The 24,920-nt window shown below is 44.7% G+C and overlaps 3 protein-coding genes across 7 annotated transcripts in view; 1 reads left to right on the top strand and 2 right to left on the bottom strand.

Annotated features, from left to right (window-relative positions):
• LOC137803003 (vacuole membrane protein 1-like) overlaps nucleotides 1–12,691 on the bottom strand; it is a 55,497-nt gene extending 42,806 nt beyond the window's left edge. For both annotated transcript variants that reach the window (XM_068601246.1, XM_068601245.1), the window contains exons 1-5: nucleotides 12,645–12,691; nucleotides 11,026–11,125; nucleotides 10,769–10,907; nucleotides 8,390–8,480; nucleotides 6,844–6,954 (exon numbers count right to left, since the gene is read on the bottom strand). In XM_068601246.1, the coding sequence (XP_068457347.1) occupies nucleotides 6,844–6,954; nucleotides 8,390–8,480; nucleotides 10,769–10,907; nucleotides 11,026–11,104 (420 nt within the window). In that variant the 5' untranslated portion in view covers nucleotides 11,105–11,125; nucleotides 12,645–12,691. The remainder of the gene's footprint in view (nucleotides 1–6,843; nucleotides 6,955–8,389; nucleotides 8,481–10,768; nucleotides 10,908–11,025; nucleotides 11,126–12,644) is intronic.
• Nucleotides 12,692–15,156: 2,465 nt separating this feature from the next.
• Nucleotides 15,157–16,471, top strand: ptrh2 (peptidyl-tRNA hydrolase 2). Of its 3 annotated transcripts, none has more exons than XM_068600992.1 (2): nucleotides 15,157–15,233; nucleotides 15,867–16,471. In XM_068600992.1, the coding sequence occupies exon 2, from the start codon at nucleotides 15,877–15,879 to the stop codon at nucleotides 16,396–16,398; it is 522 nt and encodes a 173-aa protein (XP_068457093.1). In that variant the 5' UTR covers nucleotides 15,157–15,233; nucleotides 15,867–15,876; the 3' UTR covers nucleotides 16,399–16,471. The 3 variants fall into 3 exon arrangements, with proteins under 3 accessions (XP_068457093.1, XP_068457094.1, XP_068457092.1); XM_068600993.1 differs by lacking the exon at nucleotides 15,157–15,233 and adding an exon at nucleotides 15,244–15,392; XM_068600991.1 differs by lacking the exon at nucleotides 15,157–15,233 and adding an exon at nucleotides 15,244–15,396.
• Nucleotides 16,472–16,840: 369 nt separating this feature from the next.
• The window catches only part of cltca (clathrin, heavy chain a (Hc)), a 31,854-nt gene continuing 23,774 nt past the window's right edge, over nucleotides 16,841–24,920 (bottom strand). Inside the window, exons 20-31 of one of the 2 annotated variants that reach the window (XM_068599699.1) lie at nucleotides 24,704–24,887; nucleotides 24,414–24,606; nucleotides 23,330–23,487; nucleotides 22,969–23,241; nucleotides 22,556–22,873; nucleotides 22,303–22,434; nucleotides 21,760–21,870; nucleotides 21,487–21,657; nucleotides 21,154–21,375; nucleotides 20,608–20,628; nucleotides 19,293–19,368; nucleotides 16,841–18,603 (exon numbers count right to left, since the gene is read on the bottom strand). In XM_068599699.1, coding sequence (XP_068455800.1) covers nucleotides 18,470–18,603; nucleotides 19,293–19,368; nucleotides 20,608–20,628; nucleotides 21,154–21,375; nucleotides 21,487–21,657; nucleotides 21,760–21,870; nucleotides 22,303–22,434; nucleotides 22,556–22,873; nucleotides 22,969–23,241; nucleotides 23,330–23,487; nucleotides 24,414–24,606; nucleotides 24,704–24,887 — 1,993 coding nt within the window. In that variant the 3' untranslated portion in view covers nucleotides 16,841–18,469. The remainder of the gene's footprint in view (nucleotides 18,604–19,292; nucleotides 19,369–20,607; nucleotides 20,629–21,153; nucleotides 21,376–21,486; nucleotides 21,658–21,759; nucleotides 21,871–22,302; nucleotides 22,435–22,555; nucleotides 22,874–22,968; nucleotides 23,242–23,329; nucleotides 23,488–24,413; nucleotides 24,607–24,703; nucleotides 24,888–24,920) is intronic. The other variant, XM_068599700.1, reaches the window with a different exon arrangement.

Raw genomic sequence — 24,920 nt, 5'->3', positions numbered from 1 at the left:
GGGTTGTTGGTGCCATTCCAGACCGGCTACACACTAAGCCCACTTTGGCCCGGGGTTTGCTTCCTGTGGGCTGTGTGTGTGTGTGTGTGTGTGTGTGTGGGTGGGTGTGTGTGTGAGTGAATGCCTTTCAGATCAACTGCTAATTGTACTCGGTATAAACAGGACTCCTGGGCCCGACAGAGACAGACTGTCATTCATCTTTGAGGGAGGTTGGTGAAGACGAGTAAGATCTGTGTCTCCAGCCTCCTGAGGAAGAAGATGACTTGCTAGAATCATCCTCGTCTTGTTTTTTGATGTGATGACGGCTATTAGATTGTCATTGTAAAAGATAAGCTGATGAAATGAGTCTCCATGTATGTCTTTTAGACATCGTATATGTCTTTAACAACTCTGGTGACACTTCTGACAGCCATTGATTGCACTTTAATTCATCTCCTGGTGCAATATCTACTACCTTTAAGTATTTTTTTTAAGTTCCTTTTTTTTTTTTTATTCCATCTGTATATCTTTATTCCATCTGTATATTTAAATATGCCTTTTACTGCTAATTTTTAATTTGTTGTATTACCGCTCTACTGTTTATTTATATTACTTGCTAAAAAAAAATCGTATCTACTTGTGAGCAGTGCCGCTGTAATCCTGTAATTTCCCCACTGAATGATCATATCTTATTCTATCTTATTAATTTCTTATATATAAGCATGTGAGTCCTTCTTCATGGAAAATGTTTGATCCAGTGTTTCATGCTGATACAATTTGTCTCCAGTTTGAGTTTCCTCACATATTGTTGTATGAAAAAGTTGTTTTTTTCCTCCTTTTACATCCGTGGAATTGAACATGGGTACAACCTCCAATCATGGACAAGTTTTTGGTGAAAGTATTTCAAAAGTTTTTGGACCCTCATCTTGGTTTGAGGGTTTTTAAAAACAAGATGAAGTTATATGTTTTTGTCCTCACACTGAATGACACGTCTGATTGATGCAATTTGCTTGTTTTGTTGAAGCTCTGTTATTTGTGTTTTCATGCGGTGCTTGTGAGAAGATTATACGCTGCCATCATGGCCAGGACCCCCCACTGGGACTCAAAATCTCCATGGGATTGTTTTAATAGCAACCCAAAGTTAGATTCCCCTTCACAAGCAGCTGCAGATCCATAACTTACGAGTGTAAAATTCCCAACCAATGTATCTTCATGGCGCGTAAGTAATATTGCATTCAGCAGTGCGAGCGTCAAATCCAGGCGATAAAGTTCAGAAACGCGATCCCGATGTAGTTAAAAAGGGATGAATTTAAGAGGTGTTGGCGTTAAAGAGAGAGAGAGAGAGAGAGAGAGGGAGAGATATATAGAGAGAGAGAGAGATCCGTTACTGCAGCCAGTGGTGACTCAGGAGGAGCTTTTCAAAGAAACTGAACATGATCCCGATGTGTCACTCATGATCCGGCTGACATGCATGCAAAGGTATCACTTCTCACCGTGGAGAACAGAAGGAGTGGCTCTGCTGTGTTGAGTCATGTGCGGCTGTGCAACAAAGTCGAGACCATGATGAACCAATAACGGCCGAACACACAGCGTGTCCACGCCCAGCGGAGCGGATTCAAGACTTTCTGAAGAGCCGACAAGGAGCCCTGTCGGCCCTGCGCTCGTAAACAGCCCCTCTCATCATCAACACCTGTCAGGTGACTCTCATGAGTAGTGGAACATTTAGTGCGGGTTAAACACACCGGCAGGCCGCGTGAGTCACAGCTCAAACAAAGCGGCCAGGTTTCTGTTGATGTGAACGTGGACGTGCCGCCATTGTTTGGAGCGAGACTCGTCACACAATGGTCAGGTGAGTGAGGGGCAGTGTACCACACACAAACACACACAAACACACACACACACACGTCGGCCCTTTGTCCGATATCTTGCCGTGCTGTGACCGAGTTTTCCCACGTGTTCTTGTCGGGCTGTGAAGGCGTGGGCGGGCGGCAGTGACGCACGAGAGCCGGCGCAGGACTTTGAGAACCTGAAGGGCGGCGTGCACTCTCGCAACTGCAACTGCGGGTGGCCACGCAGTTGCATCAACGGACTTGGTTTTGGTTTATGGTTCCCGCCTTTTGCGTACGCCAGAACAGCAGGTGGAGCAACGACCGTTGGGAGTCGACCTGCACACCGAAGTTCACCGATATCTCCATGTGCGTGTCCTGATACTCCGTCAGACGGGTTTTATAAACGCTCATATTTGTGGACCTCTTCAGCCAAACGTTCTTCAACGGGATCCATTGTTTGTGTTCCTGCTGTGGCTTTTAAAAACAGCGGTATGATGCTATGAAACAGGAAATGCGAGACTCAGAAAGGAAGTTGTTAGCGGACCAATCACAGGCTTGCGAGCTGCGAACGGCTCGCGTAGCTTTGACGGATAGTCAGACGCAAGATGGCTGACGGGACGAAGCAAAGGGCCCTTGTGGATCTCCCGTGCTTGCATCTCTGCGTAAAAAAAAGTATAAATCAGCCTTAAAGAACCCTTGAGCAGCGGTGTTTGAGAGCGAGTGCGACGCTAACGACAATCTCCGACCTGCTCGGCACTCGCAGCGATAGCCGGGGAGCTAATTGAAGCTGTGCTCCTGGTAATTGCCAACAGCCAAAACTTAATTTCAGGGGGGTTTGCTGGAGGGAAATCTCTATATTCCACACAAACCTCCTCTGCGACCTGTAATTTCGCAAACCTAAGAGAGACTGGAGTAGAGAAAACTGTAGAATGCTCCACTATTTAGACAAGCCGTCGGTTTCATTTTTTGTTTTTTTAAAAGACAGGGCCGAGTAAATCCCGAGTTATAAACACGCTACAAACGTGGTTTGTAACATGTACACCTCTCACTCGGCTCAAAGAGAAGACAGAAAACAAGACTCCCCTAGTTTCTGTTATGTAAACAGCAACGTGCGCAGCGTCTATTATAACGGCTTTAATTCTTTGTTGCTGTTGATTTAACGTCGAGCACAACAATTTTCCTGCTGCCCATAATGACTTAATGGCAACAGCCATTACTGAAAGTAATTTAATGGTGGGTGACTCAGATGAGCTCTCTTCTAAAATATTTACAGCATTCCCCGAGCTTTCAAGAGTCACACTCGCAGCTCAGCCCGTCCTCAGCGAGGAGAGGATTTGGAGGCCGGCGACACGAGAAAAAACCAAGAGTTAAAAAACCTAAAGTGGGGATGAAAAGCCATCGCTGCTCATGAGCACGATGGCTACGATCATTACAAACGGACTCGTGCGCAGGTGCAAGGCTCTCGGTGTGGGTACCGATCCTCTCCTCCTCCTCCTCCTCCTCCTCCCCCTCTTCCTCCTCCTCTGCAGCCCGGGATTCAGAAATGAGATCGCTCCAGCGCTCCTGTATGATTTTATTGTTTTCATGGTCTGTATTCTAAAGCACCCACGACCCTCCTCCCTCGGAGCAGCTGGATAAAATACACTTGATGGTGTGCCAAGAAGTGTGCTCCCCTTCTCCCTCCTCCCTCCTCCCCCACCACCTCTTCTCCACCACTGAGTTGCAGGGGATTTATCTTTCCTCCAATAAGCAGTCCTGGCCGGGTACAATGATGTCCCGCAGTCTCAGCGGGACACAAACACAGACGGGAGACGCAGGGCAGCAGTCGTCCATGTCGGGGCCGAGAGGGAGGAGGAGGAGAGCCGCCACTTCTGGTTCTGGTTTCATTGACTGGGATGATGGTTTTGTACGTTACTGGCTCTGCTTCCCCCCTCTGGAGGCTGTGCGGTACTCTCACAATACTGCGTTCACAGCTTCCCGCCAACCACTACGGATGTGTGTTGTTAATATTTAACGTGTGTGTGGTCATTTATTTCCGACAGAACACCTGTTAGCGGTAAAAAAAAAAAAAAGAAAAGATCCTCACATCAGTCTCTCAGAGGGTGAAAAAGGAAACCTTACAGTCCAATAAAGTCCACACGGTGTTGGGCAGAGAGAGATGTGACCACACGATGACTGAAACTGGAGGAAAGTAAAATAATATTAGCTTCAATCTCAAAGTTAGGAAAAGGGACAGACACACGGCGACAACTGGGAAAGTCACATGACCACACAGTCACATGTCATGTGAAAGAAGCCTTAGACCTGGTAGCATTCACATCTTTCCACATTTTACAAAGAGATGGGAATTATGGGACAAGAGCTTCAGATTGAACGTTAAATAGAAACACTGGAGGACAGTGAAACGCATGTGGTAGCACTCTTATGGTTCACTTCAGAGTCTCGTCCATGTTCATTTGCCATGGATACAATACATGTATATTCAGCTGTGGCCTTTATGTGAACACAAATATTGATACTTCGGATTAATTGAATGATACTACATGTGGAAGTATTTCAATTCAAGTCTGCTCTGAATTGTCTGGTTCATCGTCATCTTAAAGCCGGTGGCGCCCTCTGGTGGCTGCTGGTAGTAATGAACCGGCTCAGTTACAAACACGGCGGCGGAGAAAGATTATTATCTATCACGGTTGATGAAATAATCAGGTATGACTGCAAGTAACAGTGATTGTAATCATTTGATCAGGTACGGGTTATGATCTTGATCAGTCGTTCGGTCTGTAAAATGTCAAAAAGTTCAAATAAAGTTGAAAAATGTCTCTTCCAAGAGCCCAGGCTGACCTCCTCGGGCGTCTTTGCTTTGGCCGACCGACAGTCCCAAACCACGAGGGAGTCGGTTTACTCTCACAGAAGAGCGAGACATGTTTGCTTCGACCATCCTTTAACAATTAACTGATTGTAATAAACGGTTGCGCTTCATTTTCCAGGCAAGTAATTGTTTCACTTCCTGATTTGTTTCAGCGCTGCTCCTCACAATCAGGGAAACGCAATGAAAAGGAAGCTGCGAAAATACAAGTTCATTGTGGCATTGGAGTCTATCTGGAGCGGTGTTCGGCACTTACAGATGAACTGGGATGGCGTTGTTTCCAAAATTTTGACCCGAGGGGTAACTCAGGGTCTTGACCCTGGAGCTGGAATACACCGAGGCCCACTTGAGTTCTCTTTTCTAGCATATTATGAAGTCTTGTGGACAGGAAGGAAGACAGCGCCGGAAAGGTCACGCTGCATGTGGGAACATCTAATCCAATCACTGGCACAACTCTGCTGGTACTCGCCACTGGTCACCGACCACAAACGTTCTGACAAACTATTTTTACTGTCAGAAATCAAAAAAAAGATATCTGTCAGAACCCAGAAATGAACAACATCACTGAAAAATCTCAAAGCATCAACAAAAAAAAGATGACGTGTAATTATAATTCTCTGAGGTCAGTTCTGAGCTTCTTACTTGTGGTTTCTGCTCAGAGTTGAAGAGAGGATTTAGATACCAGATCAGAAGGGTTCTTTATATGAAGCAAATATAGCTGGAGTTATAAATACGCTCAATAATAGGCTACATTTTGTATTTAGAAAATGAAAATCAGCCAATGTCTGCAACATCTTTGAAGTAATTAATGATGCTCACTGACCACAGACTATTTAAACATATATTCATATTGTATTCCAGAGTGGACACGTTGGATGAAAAAGCCTGTGAGGTTTAATTTGCTTATAGCTCTCTCACATAGTGAAAGCAGTTCCAGAGGTATTTCCACCCAATAAAGAGTCCATTCTGTGGGAAACACGTAGGACTTAAAAGTGAAATTCTTCATTTTACACAAGCAAATAAGGTCAAATGTGGAAAAAAACAACTTGTTTTTGAACCACACCAAAACATCATGTCACCTATGGACAGCTCACATCTAAAAACATCTGCACCAGTATCGGCCTTTTGAAACCAATATCAGTCAGACTCTTAAAAAAAGAAAAGAAAAATGCACAAAAGCAACTCCAGCAAAGAGCACCAAGTTCTGTCATGAACCCGATGACACCACGGCCTGCAGGAGCGTCCACGGCCACTAGATGTCGCCCCCGACACTGAAACCTCCTGAACAAGTGAGCTGGGTCACGAAGGGAGAGAGAAGCTTAAAAAAAACCCTCTCAAATTACATTTGGGAGCACCAGAGTTTTTGGCTTTAAAAACAAAACAGCAGAAGAGAGGACACACACACACACACACTTCAAAGTTTCCAGTTCAGCTCCACTGGGCGCATACCAGTGCTACACACTGGACTCCCCGATGACAGATGGACTGACAGCAGTGAAGACAAGCAGATGTTTTGGGACCCTGATCTGATCAGCGGTGGAGACCCAACACCTCTCAGGAGGCAGAGAAGAGGAAGGGTGGAAGGAAAGGAAAGGAAAGGGGGGAGTAAACTGTAAAGGAGGGACACGAAGGAGTAAAAGGAGGGAAATAAGAAGGAGAAGGAGCAAAAGGAGGGAGAGAAAGTGAGAGTGAGCAACACAGTGGAGAGCAAGGGAGCAAGGAGAAAGGAAGGAGACAGAACTTAGAGAGGAGGGAGGAAGGAGGGGGGAGGGTGTTTTTATCCTCATGTGCTCTCATCAGAGGGGTCAGTGAGTGCGATTGTTCAGAGGCTGCCTGTCAAAACAGCGCTGCGACCACCTCCCCGTCTCTTCCCCGAAACGCGCGCGCTCACATGCCCATACGACCCATAACTCACGTATGGATGTGCAAATGCCCAAAGAGCCTCCAAAATCTGCCAGCGAATTGCTCTTATTATTGTTATTAAAGCCTTAGCAACAACCCCACAACAGCGCAAACACACGCCTTTTTTGCAGACCTGCGTCACAGCACCACCATCACCCACTGCTGCTGCTGGGTTTGCGCGCTGTCACAAACACGCACGGGCACGTCAATAGCATGCGCTGTTGCAACTTGTCGTGGAGGAACAGTACAACAAAAAGGTGTTCTTACCAGGTAGAGGAGGAAGGTGTGCAGGCCGGTGCCCAGACCCACCGAGGACAGGATGCCCAGGCCGAGCCAGTAGGCGCACCACAGCGTCCTCTTCTCCATGTGGCGCACATACTGCGCAGAGGCCAGCGAGAGGGACGGGGGGAACCACATGGCAGAGACACATGCACAGTGTGAGGAAAACAAGTGTGGGGGTGGAGGGGGTGGAGGGGGGGGGGGGACGAGAGTGAGAGAAGGTACGAGAGTGAAAGTGTGCAAAACAGAGAGAACAGAGGGCACTTAAAGGGGTGGGTGAGGGCAAGTGAGTGGTAGAGAAAGAGAGGGAGAGGGAGAGAGGGAGAGAGAGACCTTTAGAGACAGAGGTTGTTGTTGAGTTGAGAGGACAGAGCCGTAGGGTAGGAGTGTTCAGCACACTGACAGCAGAACAGAGCCATGATTCTATTTGGTGGCAGCCAGCTCTTACACAACTAGTGAAGTATGGCAAGCCAAGATCTCTCTCTCTTCCTCTCTCTCTCTCTCTTTGCTCCTCTTCCTCCACTATCACTCCATCTATCACTCGGTTTACACCTCCTCCTCCTCCCTTGAGCCAAGGCAGGTCATTTTCAGGAGGAAGCATGGAGTGTGTAGATTACGGGAAGAAGGGAGGGGACTGAGGGGTTGGTGGGAATAGAGGGAGGCTCTGACCGAAGACTCCACTTCCCAGGAAACCCAGCAAAACAAAACACCACTCTCTTTCTGGGAAGTGCAGTGCCAGCCATGAGCGATTGTTACCGTGGAGCCTACTCTTGAGAACTTAGTAATCGTCTTTCCAGAGTCTCTTTTAAGGACATTTTAAGAAACGTGTTGTGTGCAATGGGTTTGAAAATACTCCAACACATGTCAGGAAATGTAGAGAAAGGAGAAGGGGTTTATGGCACAGCGGTTTACAGCCACAGCTACAGTAGTTTGCCCTGTGGACAAAAGAGATCAGCAGGTACAACTGGGCTTTGCAGGAAGTTAATAATTAAACAAGAATGATGTGGGCACACTCACACAGGCACACACTTGTTTGAGAAGATGTTCATGCAAATATCCTCTCGTATTTATGCACTTGTGTTCTTGCGGTGCGAATCCCAATCAGTTATCTGTTCCTATAAATATGTGGGGCACTATAAATGGACTTGATCACCCCCGTCACTATGCAGGACCTAAATAAATAGTTAATAGACTGCGTTAAATTGCACTTTTCAACATTAGTAGGGCTGCTCGAGTGCCTTGCTAAAAGATGAAGTAGGAACCAGGGATCAAATCACCAACCCTTCGATGAATAGATACCCGCTCATCTTCCAGAGCTGCAGTCTTCCCATGTATGTGTATTACAATTAGTCTTGTGTAACCTGTACTCTGTAACTATAAGGCAAGCAGCCAGCACAGAAATAAAACATTATTAAATCATACCCTCTCTTAATGAAAGAGACAGACTTTCTGATTTATGTCAGCCGAACATGCTGGAAGGACTGGGTTCAGCGAGGTGAGGTTATAATGTACAATATTTACAGTATTCAGTCACCTTCTGGTGTGTTCCTTCAATACAGTAGGCAATGAAGAGGAGGATAAGCAGGATCAGCAGGCCAAACACAGTCTGTCTTTGCTGCCACAGCCTGGGTGAAGGAGAAGAAGGAAATGAAGGTGGAGAATGGTGGGTTAAAATGTGAGCAGGCAGGAGGTGATGGGAGAAAGATGGTGAGGCCAAAGTGAGAGGGCGGATGAAAAGAGATGAGGAGACATTAGAAGCATGTGTGAGGAAGAGTCACTGAATGGAAATTAATTATTTGAACGTGTGAGGAAATCACTTTTATTTAAACTTTGGGGGAGAGAGAGAACTGCTAAAAAAAATTCAAGACGCTCCAATTATAGGCTTCACAAACAGGAGCGGCGTGTCCAATGGGATCAGATAATAATCAATACATCAAATACACTTTGATGTAATAGGTCACATTGGGCAACAGGACAAAGCTCCATGTGCTGGCGACAAAAAAAAAAAGCTCAATCATTCTGAAATGATTATAATTATGCATATGTGTTGAGAAAAACATTGAGACACTGCTGAAAGACTATGGGCTCACTTTGAACAACACCGATTATGTTTAAAGGTAAATCTCTGTGCCCACATAGGTTATCACCTGTGTTAAAATATCATGAAATGTTGTGAATACACCACTGAATAACTGCATAACTACGTAAACCTTTGGTTATTACTTTTATGCTAACCTTACTATCACAGTGTGTTAAGAGAGGCGCATGTTAGCAAAGTACGGTGGTCATGTATACAAAATAAATTAATAATACACTTATTTAATACATTTAGCAAACTAATGTACCTTCTGTGTTGAATAACTCATTTCAATGTTATTCTAACGTTAGCTCGAGCGGCGTGAAGTAAATAAGGCCAAATACTTAGCTAACATTAGCTACATTTAAAATAACGGTAACTTTACCAATGTCACGTGGGGTTACAACTTTGAAGTACTTGTGTTTCTTATTCCTGCTGCTGTTTTGTGTAACGGTGCTTTATTGAGGCATTGGGAATTAGGATCTTCTAACTACTACTCGCTGAACTTACGTTAGCCAGCTGGCTAACTTTAACTTACGTTAGCCAGCTGGCTAAACTTACATTAGCCAGCTGGCTAACTTAAACTTACGTTAGCTAGCTGGCTAAACTTACATTAGCCAGCTGGCTAACTTAAACTTACGTTAACCAGCCTGCTAACTTAAAATACGTTAGCCAGCGTTAGCTAACGCTGTATTTTAAAACTGATTTGCTGTCACAAATATAATAGACGTCTATTATATTTATGGGTTTTAATCTAAATGCAGCATTAGCAGTAATTTGAATAATAATTTATTACAACAACAACAACAGTCTCTCCCCAACCCTCCGTTCTTTGCACAACCATCACATTTATATCTTGAGCCAAACAAGAGCGCCGCCCTGAGGGCCCCCTGTTCGTGTGTTTGACATTAGGAACTCCTTCTATGGACATTGGAGATGAACCTCGCCGTAACGGGCTCGCGTGTACCCCGACGCGGCAGTTACGGCGCCATGTGTTTTGGGTGTCGGGGAAAGGCAGCTCCTCTCAGTCAGAACACTGCGCGCGGTGCTTGCGGCTCACCACATCCTCTTCTAGTTTAGAAAATAAACACGTTGTCCTCACACACTTAACCACACAGGCCTCCCTGAGAGTACACTCTGACCCTCTTTTAGGCCCCTCCGTGTCAACAAAGATTGTGAGGTGTGTAAAGGACATGTTGTGCAGCGCGGGGAATTTGTCAACAAAGCAAACTCTGATCTCTTCTGTCGTCTGACGCCGTGGCTTTCGTAAGAGAGGTGACGTCAGGAAGACCTCGATACCTCGACCAGCAGTGAGGTTTAAAATGTATATAAATGAGCAATGTTGTGAGCAAATGTTGTGTGTGTGTGTGTGTGTGTGTGTGTGTGTGCCAGGTAGAGATTGTGGGGAGTGTATGATAGCTATTTCTTTTTTTTACAACCAACATAACCTTTTTTGTTTCGTCCTCAATGGTGGAACGAGCTCCCCATCAACATCAGGACAGGAGGAAGTCTCTACATCTTCTGTTGCAAACTATAAACACATTTTTTGCAACGACACCTTGAATAAGGAAGGTAGTGCAGTAGCAGCACTTTAGTAGCACTTAAATGTCTCTTACTGATAACACTTTGTAGTCTGACTTTATTAAAGAAACTGTACTTTCTTGATTCTTGTTGTTCTGAGTTTTGCACTCATTGTAAGTCACTTTGGATAAAAGCGTCAGCTAAATGTAATGTTTCCACTTGAGATTGACAAGCAGCACTAGAAACTCTATAAATAAAACAAAAAGGTGCAATTCTGCAGAGAAGGGGGCGGTGGCCTTGCACTCAGGGTCTCACCTCCATAGCCACTCTTTTAAGGTGTCGAGCAGCTCCAGGGTGAAGTAGTGGAGTGTGAGAAGAGGTTTCTTCCATAACACCAGGGTTTCACGCTCCTCCCTGTCCCTCTGTTTCCTCTCATCCACGGACGGATCCGAATCTAACCGCAAAGCGCGGAAACAAAAGAACATTGACGTTTTTCCAGAGGCACCGATAATATAATTAAGCACAGGTTTGAGCTACTGCTCCGCTGTATTATACACGTCTTTTGTCTTTACCAGCCTGCTCTCCATTTTGCTGTTCCTTGACGTCGAGACGCCTCCGAGGGAGTTGACCTTCGACCTCGCACTCCGCCATCTCATTCGCCGGGAAGGAGTCCTGCCGGGAGAAGAGACAGGCCTTCAGCACGGAGTCACACACACACACCATACCCGTATGCACACTGCTCGCCAAGTCTGACACCGACGCCAGCCCAAAACAAACACAGACTCTCACACACAACAACAACACAAACACTCCCCCCACTTGTGCGTATGCACTCCCACACACACACAGCAGTCTGCTCCTACAGACTGCAGGTCACCCAATGAGGCCTGTGCATGACCGGATGAGTATAGAGGAGGGTTTATTCATTTGTCTGTGATCAAATGACAGCGGAAGGGTCGCAAATATGTGTAAATATTGGGGGAACCTACACATATTCATACGCGTGTTTAAAAGCATGTCTGCAGAGTGTCTCCGTTCAGAGACGCAGGCTTCTCAGGAATCTGTCAGTGAGAGGCGACACGGGGGACTCTGACACGGAGGTATGCAGTTTACCATCTAGTCCCACACACACACACACACACACAGGTCTGGGCCTCTGGTTTCCATGCATTAACACTCTGAGCTGTCAGCTGACACACACTGTTCTGTCGTGTCCAATAATTGTGTCTTGCTGAAGGACCTGACACTCGGAGCGGTTAAAGACACTCGGTAGGTCCGTGATGGTTGAGGTTTGAAGTCCTGAAAGCCTCTGAAGGACAAACACACTGAACGACGAGGCTGTGGGTACTTTGCAGTCGGATTGGAGCAACCGAAGTGTCACACAGAGGAAAATAAAAAAAAACCCTCTCAGACGATTAGACTGCAGGACATCTGGAGAGCTGCTCTTGGCCTTCTGAGGGAACCACAAAGAAAAGCTTTTCATCACAGACTCTAAACCTTGAACACACGCGCTCAAGCTGGAAGCACATGGGAGAAGTTTACACTCTTTCTGCTGGAAATCTCAACAAACTGACTTGGTTATGTTGGAGAAAGATCATGGTTTGGGTTGAAATAAACCCTTTTCTGGCAGAAAGCTTTGACGGCCATCACGGTGCCAATACTTCACGGTCAATTTCTATCTCCTTTCATACACTTTTCTCCTCTTGAAACCAGAACCATACCTTATCTCACAAAGGGCCTCAACAAAGCGCGTCAAAGTGCAATATTCTGGAAGCAACACTTATCTGAAATTGTCCATATGCACCTCGGTGTGTGTTTTATTCTACACAACAATGAACTGGGTTATTAATCTAAACTCTATGCATTATTCACAGTCAAGCCTCCAGTAGCAAACAGTTTCGCAGCAACACTGCGAGCTGTGTGAAACACAGGAGCACAGCTATGCTCCTGCACTGGATTGCGCAATCACTTCTACCAAAACAACCCGGACCTGTTGAGTAACTCTTCTGCTCAGGACAATGAGGAACTCAACACACACACACACACACACACACACATACACACACACACATAGAGGATAATACATTTTAAACAGAGATACAGTTTGAAGTGTAAAACAGCAAAGCGCTGTTGTTGTGTAGCAGCGTGATGTGTTTTAAGCGATGCATGGATGCAGAGAGCGTAAACTCACCGTTCTGCTGATGTTTAATCCACAGTAAGATCTGGGCTCAAGTGAAACCTGTGATGGAGTCCCAGTGGCAAATGTAGGGCAAAAGTAGGCTACCCATGAACTGCATCATAACTTGAGTGCAGGGTGTGGTGATGGAGGGGGCCAGTGAGGGATCGAGGACTGATACAGAGTTTGCCGGAGGGGAGGGGAAAGCAGGCTGGCAGGAGAGAGACACAGAAACAGGGGGAGATTTCATCATTTGCCTGGTAGAAGCTCCAGAGAGCCAGTCTAATTAAAGGTCTATAAATAAGTGGATCACTTTCCTGGAGCGCACTTCTAACGCGTCTCAGTCCTCAGTAGGTTTCACGCTGAGAGCGAAAGAATTTGGGCAAAGAGAGCTCAGTTATGTCCCAAATTGAAGAAGAAAAAAAGGACATCACGTTTTCCAGGTCATGACTAGAGACGGAAGACTTCATGTCGACATGTTTTAGTGTCGGCGTCGCCTTGTGTTTATTAGAGTGAGAAAAAGTATTTCAGAACTCAACTGACTGGTGGAAGTTGTGTGAATGAAGTTTTTGAATGACTCACTTTATGAGGGGAGGTGCAGTAAGAGGTCGTCTCAAGGGGACGAGGCTTTCTGTGTCTTTCACAGCATAAATTACTTTATACTCTACAATAAAGTGCAAAACATGGAGGATATCTGTGTCAAGCACAACCTTTTGGAGGCGGCCCGGGTCAGCTATTTCCTCTCAGTTCATCACCTGCACTATTGCTGAGATGTCACGTAGTATTTTTGTGTGTTATTATTGACAAACGAGAGACACATGCAGGACACAGCGATGGGCTCCGAGGCAGAAAAGAGCAGCGTTTATTTTAAAGGCAGACGCAGCGGAGCAGTGAAGGGTCACAATACTTGCCATGAGTTAGTTTTTTTTTTTTTTTAGAGTGCTGCACCTTTTGTCATGAGAACAATAGTATCGTGATTGTGCTCCAATAACAGTATATCATTGTCGCCTACCGCTCTTAAAGACAATAGGTTAAAGAATACTATCCTAAAATAAGTCCACCCCTTACGACAGAACCAGTTTGTGAAAGACCTCTTTTTTTTTCTTCGCGAAAGCAATACATTCCCCAAAGAGAAACTCCTGAAAAATAAAGGCAAACATTTACACATCAATCCGTTCAGTCTCTATATCCCAGTTCATTCCACGGTTGTCCGTAACACTTAACCCTCATGTGAACCAGAAAAGTCTTTTCTCTGTCACCTCTCAGCTAACTGCCACTCGGCATTCGTCTCAGTTTACAGCAGCGTGCAGAACATACGCTATCTTTAGGCTGGATCTCTGTCCGTCCATCGTGTTTAACAACGTACACTGCACTAAATCTCCATGCTCTAAACTACATTTCACATGCTGGCGTGTTGTAAAGCAGTGGCTCTCAACCCTTTTTCAGTGATGGACCCTTTGTAAAATACTTTTCCAGCCAAGTACCACGAGTGCAAAGCATTCTTGGTCGAAAAAAAGACAAGTGTCTGATTTAATCTAGAATATATATAATTCAGTTTATGAAGTTACACTTATATTTGATTGAATATTTATTAATTAACTATTTTTGAAGGATTTTTTTAATGAATCTTTTACATATAAATGTTTGTAATCTGAGAACCGATGTTGTAAAGAATATTATTTTGTGTTTATCTCCAAATTTGATGACAAATAATTGATAAGGAGCAGACGAGCTCGATGACATCACCCACATCTCTTATCGACAGCGGAGTATTGTAAATGTGAGATATGAAGGACAATACGTTTTTATTGTTATTTTGTACACTTGAAATATTAAATAAAATGCCTCATCTGATATCATGCCCTTGTGTCTCGGATGTATGAGGGATGTTGCTGCCAAAATAAACATTCTGATGTGTTCTTTGAAAGGATGGGGAGCAGGAGATTGTGAACGCAAATTGTGTCGTGTAGTATGACATTTCAGATGCAGATGCAGATTCAGATTCATCTTTATTTATACATTTCTACCGGCTTGTATTTTTATGTGCATGTAGTTCTCTGCTTTGCTCAATGGATGGCAGTGTTGATCTAAAAGTTAGTGTTGAACCCAGCAGGACAGGTTTGGGTGGGGAGCGAGGCACCTTGAGCAAGGCACCGACCTGATTATTATTATTGCAAAAATTATTATTTACTAAATAAGAAAATGACAGGTGGGGTTAAAAAAAACATTTAAATAGATGGACACTTTTAGTGGTGGTGCCCATTTCCTTTGAATTCACATATATATTTTGAATCACAGATTGTGAATATAAATTACTGTATCATACCACCTGCTGACATTTTTAAGAACACCCACTGTACGTTTTAGAAAAATGATCATTTAATTATTTAAAAAAATGCTTGATTTTATCCAATCAACTGTATTTGTATTAATTATAAATGAACATAATTGACATGAGTTGTTCTTATACGTTATTGGTGATATGGATTTAAAACAGATTCCCTACTCGGGGAAGTCATGGGGATGTGACGTCATCACCAAGCGACAAAAAGAGTAGCTGCAGCTTTATTCATGCTGCTAGTGGCACGTCGATCAAACCGGCAGGTACGCCATGTGACGCGATGGTTGGCATTACGGGGGAATGAGAGATATAAACTCGAGTCTAATTGTTTGCTAAGTGATGTGTATTGTACTTCAGCGGTGTTTTGGGAGAGTACGCGGTGTCGCTTTTTTGCCCGGAAGCTAAAGTTAGCATGCACTTCAGTGGGTAACTACCGTTGCTAGCTAGTTAGCATGCGAAGTTGTCGTTAGTTAGTCGTTAGTTCAAACAAACGCGTAACAAACAATTTGATTAAATTTGTGATTTATTAAACAAAGCTAAATGTGTAGCCGGATTGTATTAGTCAGTTATTAAATGCTATGAAAATAACGTAATATGATTAAACTATACTAGTTAGTCATCATGTACTTTTTAATTGTCTAACTGTTGTCAGGCACAAAGCAAACACTTTTTAAAAAGTTAATAAGTAGCCTCTCTGAACTCGAAAGTAATTCTTGAAAGCTCCAATGTGTAAGCCATCATGGAGGAAACTCTTTTCAGCTGGGGAGGAAAGTGGAGTCAGTTAGTGCATGGACCTTGTGGTGGGAGTGTTTTGATGTTGCCAATACACTTTTTAAAAACGTTTATAAGTGTAGATGTGACATGGACTTCCCTTGTTTTGCATGTCTTTTTTGCAGCCTCGGCAATATGGACTTGGCGTTGGTGTACAGCCCGTTGGGCCTGGGTGCAGTAGCAGGACTGGCCTGTGGACTCCTGATTGGTTGGCACCTTAGAGCTCGCTTGGGCCCCACATCCAAGAGCCTGATGGCAGCGATGGGGAACAGCGCCGGCGAAGCAAGCGTGATGGGCGAATCTGGCGAGTTCAAGATGATACTGGTGGTTCGAAACGACCTGAAGATGGGTAAAGGGAAGGTCGCCGCCCAGTGCTCCCACGCCGCCGTGTCCGCGTACAAGCAGGTCCAGCGCAGGAACCCCGAGCTTCTCAAGCGGTGGGAGTACTGCGGCCAGCCCAAGGTGGTGGTGAAGGCCCCCGACGAGGACACCCTGGTCCACCTGCTGGGACACGCCAAGGAAGTGGGGCTTCCCGTCAGCCTGATTCAGGACGCAGGAAGGACTCAAATCGCACCCGGCTCGCGCACCGTGCTGGGTATCGGCCCTGGCCCAGCTGATCAGATTGACATAGTCACCGGAGACTTGAAACTCTACTAGTTGGGTCTACCATGTGTTTCTATTTTTATAAAACAATTGACTCAATTCCATTAAAGCCCAGTTTTGCGTATGATCACATTTGTTGACTCAAATACCAGTAACTGCTTGATGTGTATTACTTTACTGTAATACTTGTGTGATAGCAGCATAAACACTGTTCATTCCTTCGCCCATGTCTAAAGTCTTGATGCTCAGGAAACAACGACTTTCATTAAAGACACTTCGACTTGACACAGGAGGAAAAGCACATGTTGCTAACGTTAACTATGGCTGAGCTGCAATGCAAATTACTGCTATAACGTATAAATGAAATGTGCTAAAATGCTTAAAATAAAAACAATTAATGAAAGTAACAAACCCTAAATCCCCTAAATTGATTGTGAAATTATAAGTCAGTTATATTGTAAAGGCTTGATAGAATAAAGGAGATCACTGCCATCAGTGAAGCTGGTAATATTGTAATTTGACTTTATTTTTAGCCATTGAGTTGTACCACCAGAGGGTGCTTGTACTACATCCTCACAAAGTGAGCCAATGCTGCTGCTGGACTGACTGGAGCATATTTAGCTAGTAGACATCACACAAGGGAGACAATGTAAGAGGAATGTGTTACATTTCAATGCCACAGTATGGCATCAAACAAGGAACTGGCATACAGCTGAATCAAAAGCTCTGACTGTCACCACATGAGACATGAAATGGAGAAAGTCATTATTCAAGGTGCGAGTAATCAAACTTTCCTCCAATATCAAATTGGACTACAAACAACTCATTATATACACATTACAGTCGATCACTCTGCTCAGTATTTATCATTCTGATCAGAACCATGACATCACGTTTGGGGGCCTGAATGTGCAGCAATGCCCTGATGTCATGTAAAAGATAACTCTTGCACAGTAAGTAAGACACAACCAGACCGTTCTTGACAAACAAGAAGCCTTTATTTTTAAGTGGAAAACAAAACCGCTGTTTCATTCATTATGATCCTGATTATGCACAATCAAGTATCGTAAGTGCACAATTTCAATCTAAAGTAATTTAGATAAGAATATAAGTTCAAAAGGAGTTAATGACTGATTTCCTGTATACACGCAAGCCTTTGATAAAAACTTCAAATTACCACATGTCCTGTGATGCGGTTACTGAATCTGATGAGCAGGTCGACTGAAAAAAAAGGTCAAAGATGACTCAACAGGACCCGAGGAGAATGAGGTTGGACAAATCTCTCCTGCACGCTCCGTAACGGTGAATGATATCCATCAGAAACAACCAGCAGCAGTAAGGGAGGAGGGGGTGGGGGGGGGATGGTCCCACAGTCGAGCAGTATTTAAAGCACGTGGAAATGTCGTCTTAATACCAATTTGTTTGCAGAGTGTTGCATAGGCTTTGCAGAGAAGACTAACTTCCTGTAAATGGTATGGAAAACACTCCCTTTGGGGTTTTTCTGCGTGGGGACATGACTGGTACGACGTAGTGTTTCAGGATTGTGGTCACGGAAGCGGCGGTCTCATGTTCAAATATAGAAGAACATAGTAGCGTTTTTTTTTTTGTGTCTGAATATACAATAATTAAATGCATTTTACAGTCGGACAGAAGAAGCTGCTCACACACACACATCAAAAAGGAAGAGGTTCTACATTAATTTTCTTTTCACTACAGAGTGCAAATCAGATGCTTCACAACAGACCTTTTTTTGTTGTTTTGTTTTAAACGGAGAAGAGGACTAGCTCTTCCCACAACCCCCCCCCCCATTGTACATAAACCATTTCCCATTGAAATAAAATAGACAAAAGAAAAATTAATCTAGTCAATATGGAATGTGAGAAAATTAATCTTTGTGATTCAATATTTTTCTTTGACAACAGAAATAAAACTGAGTCCTTCATGACAGTTTGAAAAGAAAAAACAAAAAAAACAAAAAAAAAGGGCTGTCTGTGTTATTCCCAGCTCCCTGTGTGTGGGGATGGAGAGGGGGGGGCAGAGAGACACTAATGGTCTGGTGAAGGACTGGGGGAGATGGATGGATGGTCGCTCCAGCCTGCGTGCGGAGAGAAAGGGGGCGGGGTCTTTACATGCCGTAGCCGAAGCCGGGCTGAGCTGCTGGCTGACTGTATCCTGCAGGCGCCTGGTAGCCGTAGCCGTACGGTTGCTGGGGGACCACAGGTATGCTGGGGCCGGCGGTCAGCATCAACTGGGGCGTGCCTGCAGGAAACACACACACAAATACAGGTGAGGCTTCAAACATGGAACTGGTCCGTTCTACTTAAACTGGAGCCACAGTTCTGACGTGGTCTGCATTGGGTTTTTTAAAAAAACATAAGTTCCTCTGTGGTGAACCATGTCTTTTCCTTCTCAGTCGTGGTACTAAAAGCAGCTGTTACCAACCACTTTGACGAATGCACAAAAAAATAATTATAAAAGACCGTAACCTTGTTTACAAAACTCTGATTACAACGATCAGACGGATCCTTTTCACCCTAAAGGGCCTGTAAACTTAATGACTAGTTTATGTTATAGAGCAGCTACGAATGATTAAATACTTTTTTTAGGGTCTTAAATTGTTTAGAAACGTTCAAAGTGATATCTGGATCGGTAAAAATTTAAGTCATAACTTGGTGCAACACCTAATGTGTGCAATATCCACTCGTTTAAGTACACTAAAGTACTTTTATACATATTTTTATTCCATCTGTATATTTCATTTTCTTCTTACTGTTTAATTTGGTTTTATTACTGTTTATTTATATTACTTGATTTTTACTTGTGTGCAATGCTGCTGTAATCCTGTAATTTCCCCACTGAGGGACTAATGAAGGATTATTTTATCTCCTATGCAGGATGCTTTTGCTTCTGATCAGTGAAACGGACACTGGCGTCATGAGGATCTTTACCGTAGACGATGGGTTGCGTCTCCGTTGCCTGCTCCTCCTCTTTCCTTACAGACTCTGAGGTTTCTAGTTTATCGACCTGCAATGCAAAGAAATAACAGCATTTAGAGAAAAGCCACAACAATTAACGACTAAACAAGGTAAAAAAAAAATCCCTGAAACGGTGACATGTAAACTAAACTAATCTGTGACATTTGGGCGACGAAACCCAACGGTCAGGACCGAAACCATTTCAAGTGATTGACCCAGTGCCATTTGCTTAAGCTGTTGACACTTTACACACAGTAAGCCAAGATCTCTACAGTTTGCACCGGATATAAGCTCGACTACTAGCAGTAGAAGTTTTAAGAGGTAATGTATAAGATGGAAAAAAAAGCAGTAAATTAAATCTTCCTTTCCTCAGTGGCTGATGGTAACAATAAAAACAGCCAATTCTTTAAATAAGTGCATGACTGAACAAAGAGAAAGCAAGAAGAGAAACGGGCAGCAAGTCAGATGAGCAGAACGTACACATCCGGACGATGAGTGATGGAGCACCTGGATGCAGTTATGTGAGTTAAAAGAGAAGGCTGGCTCAGCAGTGCACGCTCACATCTTGTTTATGTGCATTTAAAATCATTCAGTTTCTCCATGCCCCTTCAGACAAACAGCGCTCATGCTCTTTGTGTTACGTCGCTGGCGGTGAGGAAGCGGCCGCAGCGCTGAGATGCAGTTCGGGAGGCGAGAGGAGGGAGTGAGTCTCAGACAAGGAGCTCCCTGCCAGGCAACAACTCAAATATAAAAACCAGCCTGCTGACGTGACAGACATGCTTTTATCATAAACCCAGCATCAAAACAACCCTTTAAAAGGACGAACAGCTTCATATTGTGCAGTGTCAGCATCTGTGAGGAAATGCACTTTTTCTCTGAATTTAATATACACGTTTAAGCCGCTGACTGGTTGAGCGTGTTGAGGTTTAATCTTTCCCGACAGAGGCACAGCCGTCATTGCATTTATTTTTTACAATAACGCCCGATTTATTTTTTCATAATAACTGATTATGGATGCAAGTTAACGCCAGATGTCAAAAATGCGATAAAGTGAATACGAAATCTCCAATCCTGTACTGTTGCAGCAGACGGCTTTACACAATTTCCTCAGACTTTGCATTGTTAGGGACTACACACACACACACAGTTTCACAACAACTACAACTTCAGCTTGAAAGATGTCTCAGTGTCAAAATGAGTGTAGCTTAAAAAAAACCCATGCACACTCGAGGCTGCAGTCGTCCGAGCTAAATACTTTGAGATCAAATACAGAGCATTTAGCTTTCACCTGTTCATATACCGCATCGACCTGGAAGAGAAGAGTCGCAGCATAGGAAAACGACATTAAAATGATTTCCCTAGAAAGGAATTTTGGTAAACAGACAGCTATTGGAAATCATTTTGAGTGTCTTTTTAATTCAACACTTTCCACGGACAAAGGAACACGATGGCAAGAATTAAAAATGCGTCAACATGCCATAAACCAGATAGTTTACACAACTGTAGCCGTCTTTAAAACATGGATGTTTTGATCAAACTGTTGCAAAAGGACCAAAAAAGAGATGACTACTACATTGTGTAGTTTGAATAAATGATGTTGCACATAATCAGGCGCGATAAGAGATGATAAATCAACATCCTTATTCCTGACTGCGTCGTCCAGAAAGTTAAAACCTGGTTCAGACGACTGGCCGGTTATCGTACATAATGCCTCTCTAAGAGAACCTGCATGGATCTGTATGAAACTAAAAATGTGCTCGGGCGACAGCAGCTACATAGCCTGTGTTTATATGAAAACCAGCTGGTGTCCCAGTTCAGAAAAGAGCTGACCCACCTTGCTGAGGTACTCCCTCATGACCTGAATGAAGTATGGCATAGAAAAGTCCATGATGTTGTGCCTCCAGGCGGTCTCCAGCACCACGTCAGGCCGCAGCAGGTCGTAGCAGGTGAACAGGCAGGCGGCGAAACACTCCTTCTTGTCCTCCTGGAGGAACCAGGACAGCAGCTCCTCTGCCAGCTCGATGTCCTTGGACTCTGAGGCGTACTGCATGGCATCCTGCGGGGGGAGCAGAGACGGCACAGACGGGTTCAGGGACGGTCGGAGCCAAATCTGAGCAGTGTATCCGAAACATTTGCAATGAGAGTAAAAGGTGGAAGTGATAAACACCTTATAGAGCTTGTCCTTCTTGCAGAGCTCCACACTCTGTTTCCAGCGGTTGTTGCCCTTGAAGAGGTAAGCGGCGATTCTCCTGAACTCAATCAGCTCGTGCTTCTCCAAGCGCTGGGCCAGTGAGATGTTGTCGAAGTTGTCGTAGGCATCTATTGATGTCCTCAGTGCCTAACATGGGCGTGATGGGGAAAAGGGGAGACCGTCAAAACACACAACAACATGAAATAAAAAGACTGAACACATGAATGCTGCAGGGAGGCTCTCTCTCACCTGGAAGTCCTCCTCTGTGATGAAGAGGTTGTTAAGTGCTTCGTTGACTGATTTGTTGTTGTGGTTCTGTACTGAGCGCAGGTAGGGTTTGACCAGTGGCAGCTGCTTCACCTGTGGACACGTGAACATTCAGCATCATCCCATTAGCCAAGTTTACATCCCACACGTTAACAGAATTTCCGGAAAAATCGACAAATGCATTCTCTCTGTTCACACTAGTGTTGTGTTCATATTAGGGGCCAGTTGGTGGCACTATTTCTCCTCTCAGGTGCAATAAAACCAATGCAGAAGAAGAGGACACAAGACGTTATTTGAAGAACGTCAGCCAAATCTCAACAAGTGGAAACCGGTGATTACGTTTGTTTAATGTATTAATAAAAGAGACGTGACCGTTTCCTGATTAGCGGATTTCTTTGTTGAATTTCGAGACTAAAATATAAATTGTGCAGGAAATTAGGTTGATGGAAAAGCACTCAATCTTATCAAACAGAGGAAGTTTATATCACAACCGCTCGCTGGTCATAATGAGAGTTTAAAGTGTACCTTGGTGAAGAAGTTAACTGCACGGGAGTGGTCCAGTCTGGGGGAAAGCACTATGAGCAAATCATTCAGTAACAAGGGCTTGAACTCCAGATAGAACTGAGTGGCTTTGTAGTACAGCTCCACGTTGGCCACCTACACAGGGAAAACCACAAAAGACGATAAATAGAAAACAGTGCAAAAGGAGCCACGATGACAGTTTAGCAATACAATGAAACAGACGAAACAAAACGTTTGTCAACGAATTGAACTGTACCTTGGTGATAATGTCTTTGAACTGTCCCTCCTTCCAGGCGTCGGTCGGGTGGTTCATCATGGTGATGATGGCGTTGTCGAACTCCTCGTACTTGTCGTACAGGAAGACCAGCTCGGCCCACAGGTGAGCCTGCTCCGCCGCTCTCAGGACCTTCGGGATGTTGACTCTGGACCAGAAGAGCTCCAGATGCTCCCTCATCTTCTGGGGCTTGAACTTGGAGTAGAGGATGGCCAGCTCCGTGAACATCCCCATGTGAGCGCGCTCCAGGCCCAGGGCGGCCTCCAGCATGGTGATGAGCTCCTCGAAGTAAGCGCGGTCCTGGGAGAGGGAGGAAGGACGGTGGAACGTGGATCAATAAGTCGTAAATGCACACCCCAAAAAAGAAACCCCGCCTTTGCTCCCATCTGTCTTACTTGGTAGTAGTTGATCAGCTCCTCCAGCTCGTCGGCGTGCACCACGATGTGGAGGCCGCACATCTGCGCGAGTCTGAACTCCTTCCCGTCCACGCAGGCGAAGCACACTTCTTTCCAGGTGCGGGTGCTGTTGGCCTTGCGGGCGCCGTCCACAGCGGCCTGGTACTCCCCGAGGTGCACCAGAGTTGAAGCCAGGCGGCCAAAGTTGGAGACGTTGTTGTACAGCAGCTTAGCGGCCTCGTACATTTTCTCGTCGTAGCAGCGGTCGCCGACCTGCATACACCAGAAACGATGAAAACGGTGTTAATGTTTTGGCCCGGCGGCGTTTTCACAGAGTTTTGGTAGGAGAGCGAAGGCGGACCTGTTGGATGTGAGCATTGTTGGGTCCGTTGATGAACTCTTCAAGTTCAGCCAGGCGATTGGTTTTGGCCAAGGCAAAGATGAGCTCGGTCTCCACGTAGGACTCGCGGGCCTTCTTACGAGCCATCTGAAGGAATTTGACCAAATCCTCCCAGTTTCCTGAAACACACGGACAGCGATATTAAATACCAATTCATTCAAGCTAACTAAGCTCGTTTTTATTGAAGAATTGCAGTATAGAGTACCACTATTACACATAACATTTCCTCTAAATTCTTCCCCATTATTTTGTTTTTTAAAAATGTATTATGATTCAGATTCTACTTTATTGTCATTGCACGTATTACAAGTACTGTGACAACGAAATGTAGCTTGCATCTGTCCAGACTGCAAAAGAAGTAGTTAAGGTGCAGTGCACGATATGATATTGACAGTATAAACAGGTATTTACATTCATTCTATCCATTCATCTATCCATCTGTCTATATATTGAGCAGCAATATCAGGAAATGTTTAGTTTTCATCAGAAACTAAAACAACTCTTGGAGCTGAAAGCAAAATAAAGCAGATATCTGTACAAACAGGGAAGCAGGACCGAAACTAAAAAAGAGGTACAAACGCAGAGATTCAGTTTGAAGACACAAAAAGTACACACTGAACACACATCTTTCTCTCTGCTCTGCTGCACAGACAGAAGGGTCGTTACGGGCTGGATGTGACCTTTGAGAGGTCGCCGCAACACGCTTATAGGCAGGCTGTGTATGTTTGGGAGGAGAGAAACTAGCCCGACGAGCTGAAATAAAACCATCAGCGAATCCCCCGGGAGGACGAAGATCAAACCCCACAGCACGGCTGATTCATATTGATCGACAGAACAAAAAGCTTTCTCTGAAACGCGATTGATCCGCTCACAATAAGTCAGGTAGGGTTCTTTTCCACTACACTTTGCCCAGTTTTAAAGAAGCTCTCTGCTGTGCCTGGAACAGAGCAGCATGGCTTTAGCCACTTTGATCACTATGAAATGAAATAAAACAAATCACAAGCAAGCTTTTCTTTCCTCACGCGAGCTCAACAAGTCTCCTCACCGCTCTTATCAGCAGCCTGAACCACCTCCATGTACGCAGAGGGATCATCGGCTTTGATGTAGGAGTCGATGGCCTCTTTGACCAAGTCCTTCTGGAGCTGAGCTTTGGCCAGCTGGCTCCATACAGCCGGCTCGTTGCAGCGTTCTGCAAACTCATAGGCCCGGTCCAGGTTGCCGATGTGTTCGATCAGCACCTAGAGGGAAAAACAAAACAAAGAACATTGAGGATCAATGCTTCTTCAGTTAATAAAAAAGGTGTTGCTCGAGCTATTTAAGAGCGAACTGACTGACCTGCACAGCAGAGGTGTTGACGTCAAACTTCTTGAAGATGGCGAAGGCCTCCTCGAAGAGCTCGTTGCTGATGGCGATGTTGGCGATATCGGGAGCGTCGTAGTTGTCCAGCCTGCTGATGTACTCCATCACACGAGTGCGGTCGGCTTTGATTGCCGTTAGGATCAGCAGGTTCTGCAGATTTCTGTGCAGAGGGGGAATAAAACGGACATGAGAC

The sequence above is a fragment of the Clinocottus analis genome, unplaced genomic scaffold (assembly GCF_023055335.1).
Source record: "Clinocottus analis isolate CAN_PGR_092001 unplaced genomic scaffold, fCliAna1.0.p SCAF_5, whole genome shotgun sequence".
Classification (NCBI taxonomy): Eukaryota; Metazoa; Chordata; class Actinopteri; order Perciformes; family Cottidae; genus Clinocottus; species Clinocottus analis.
This window is presented reverse-complemented; position numbering and strand designations above follow the sequence as displayed.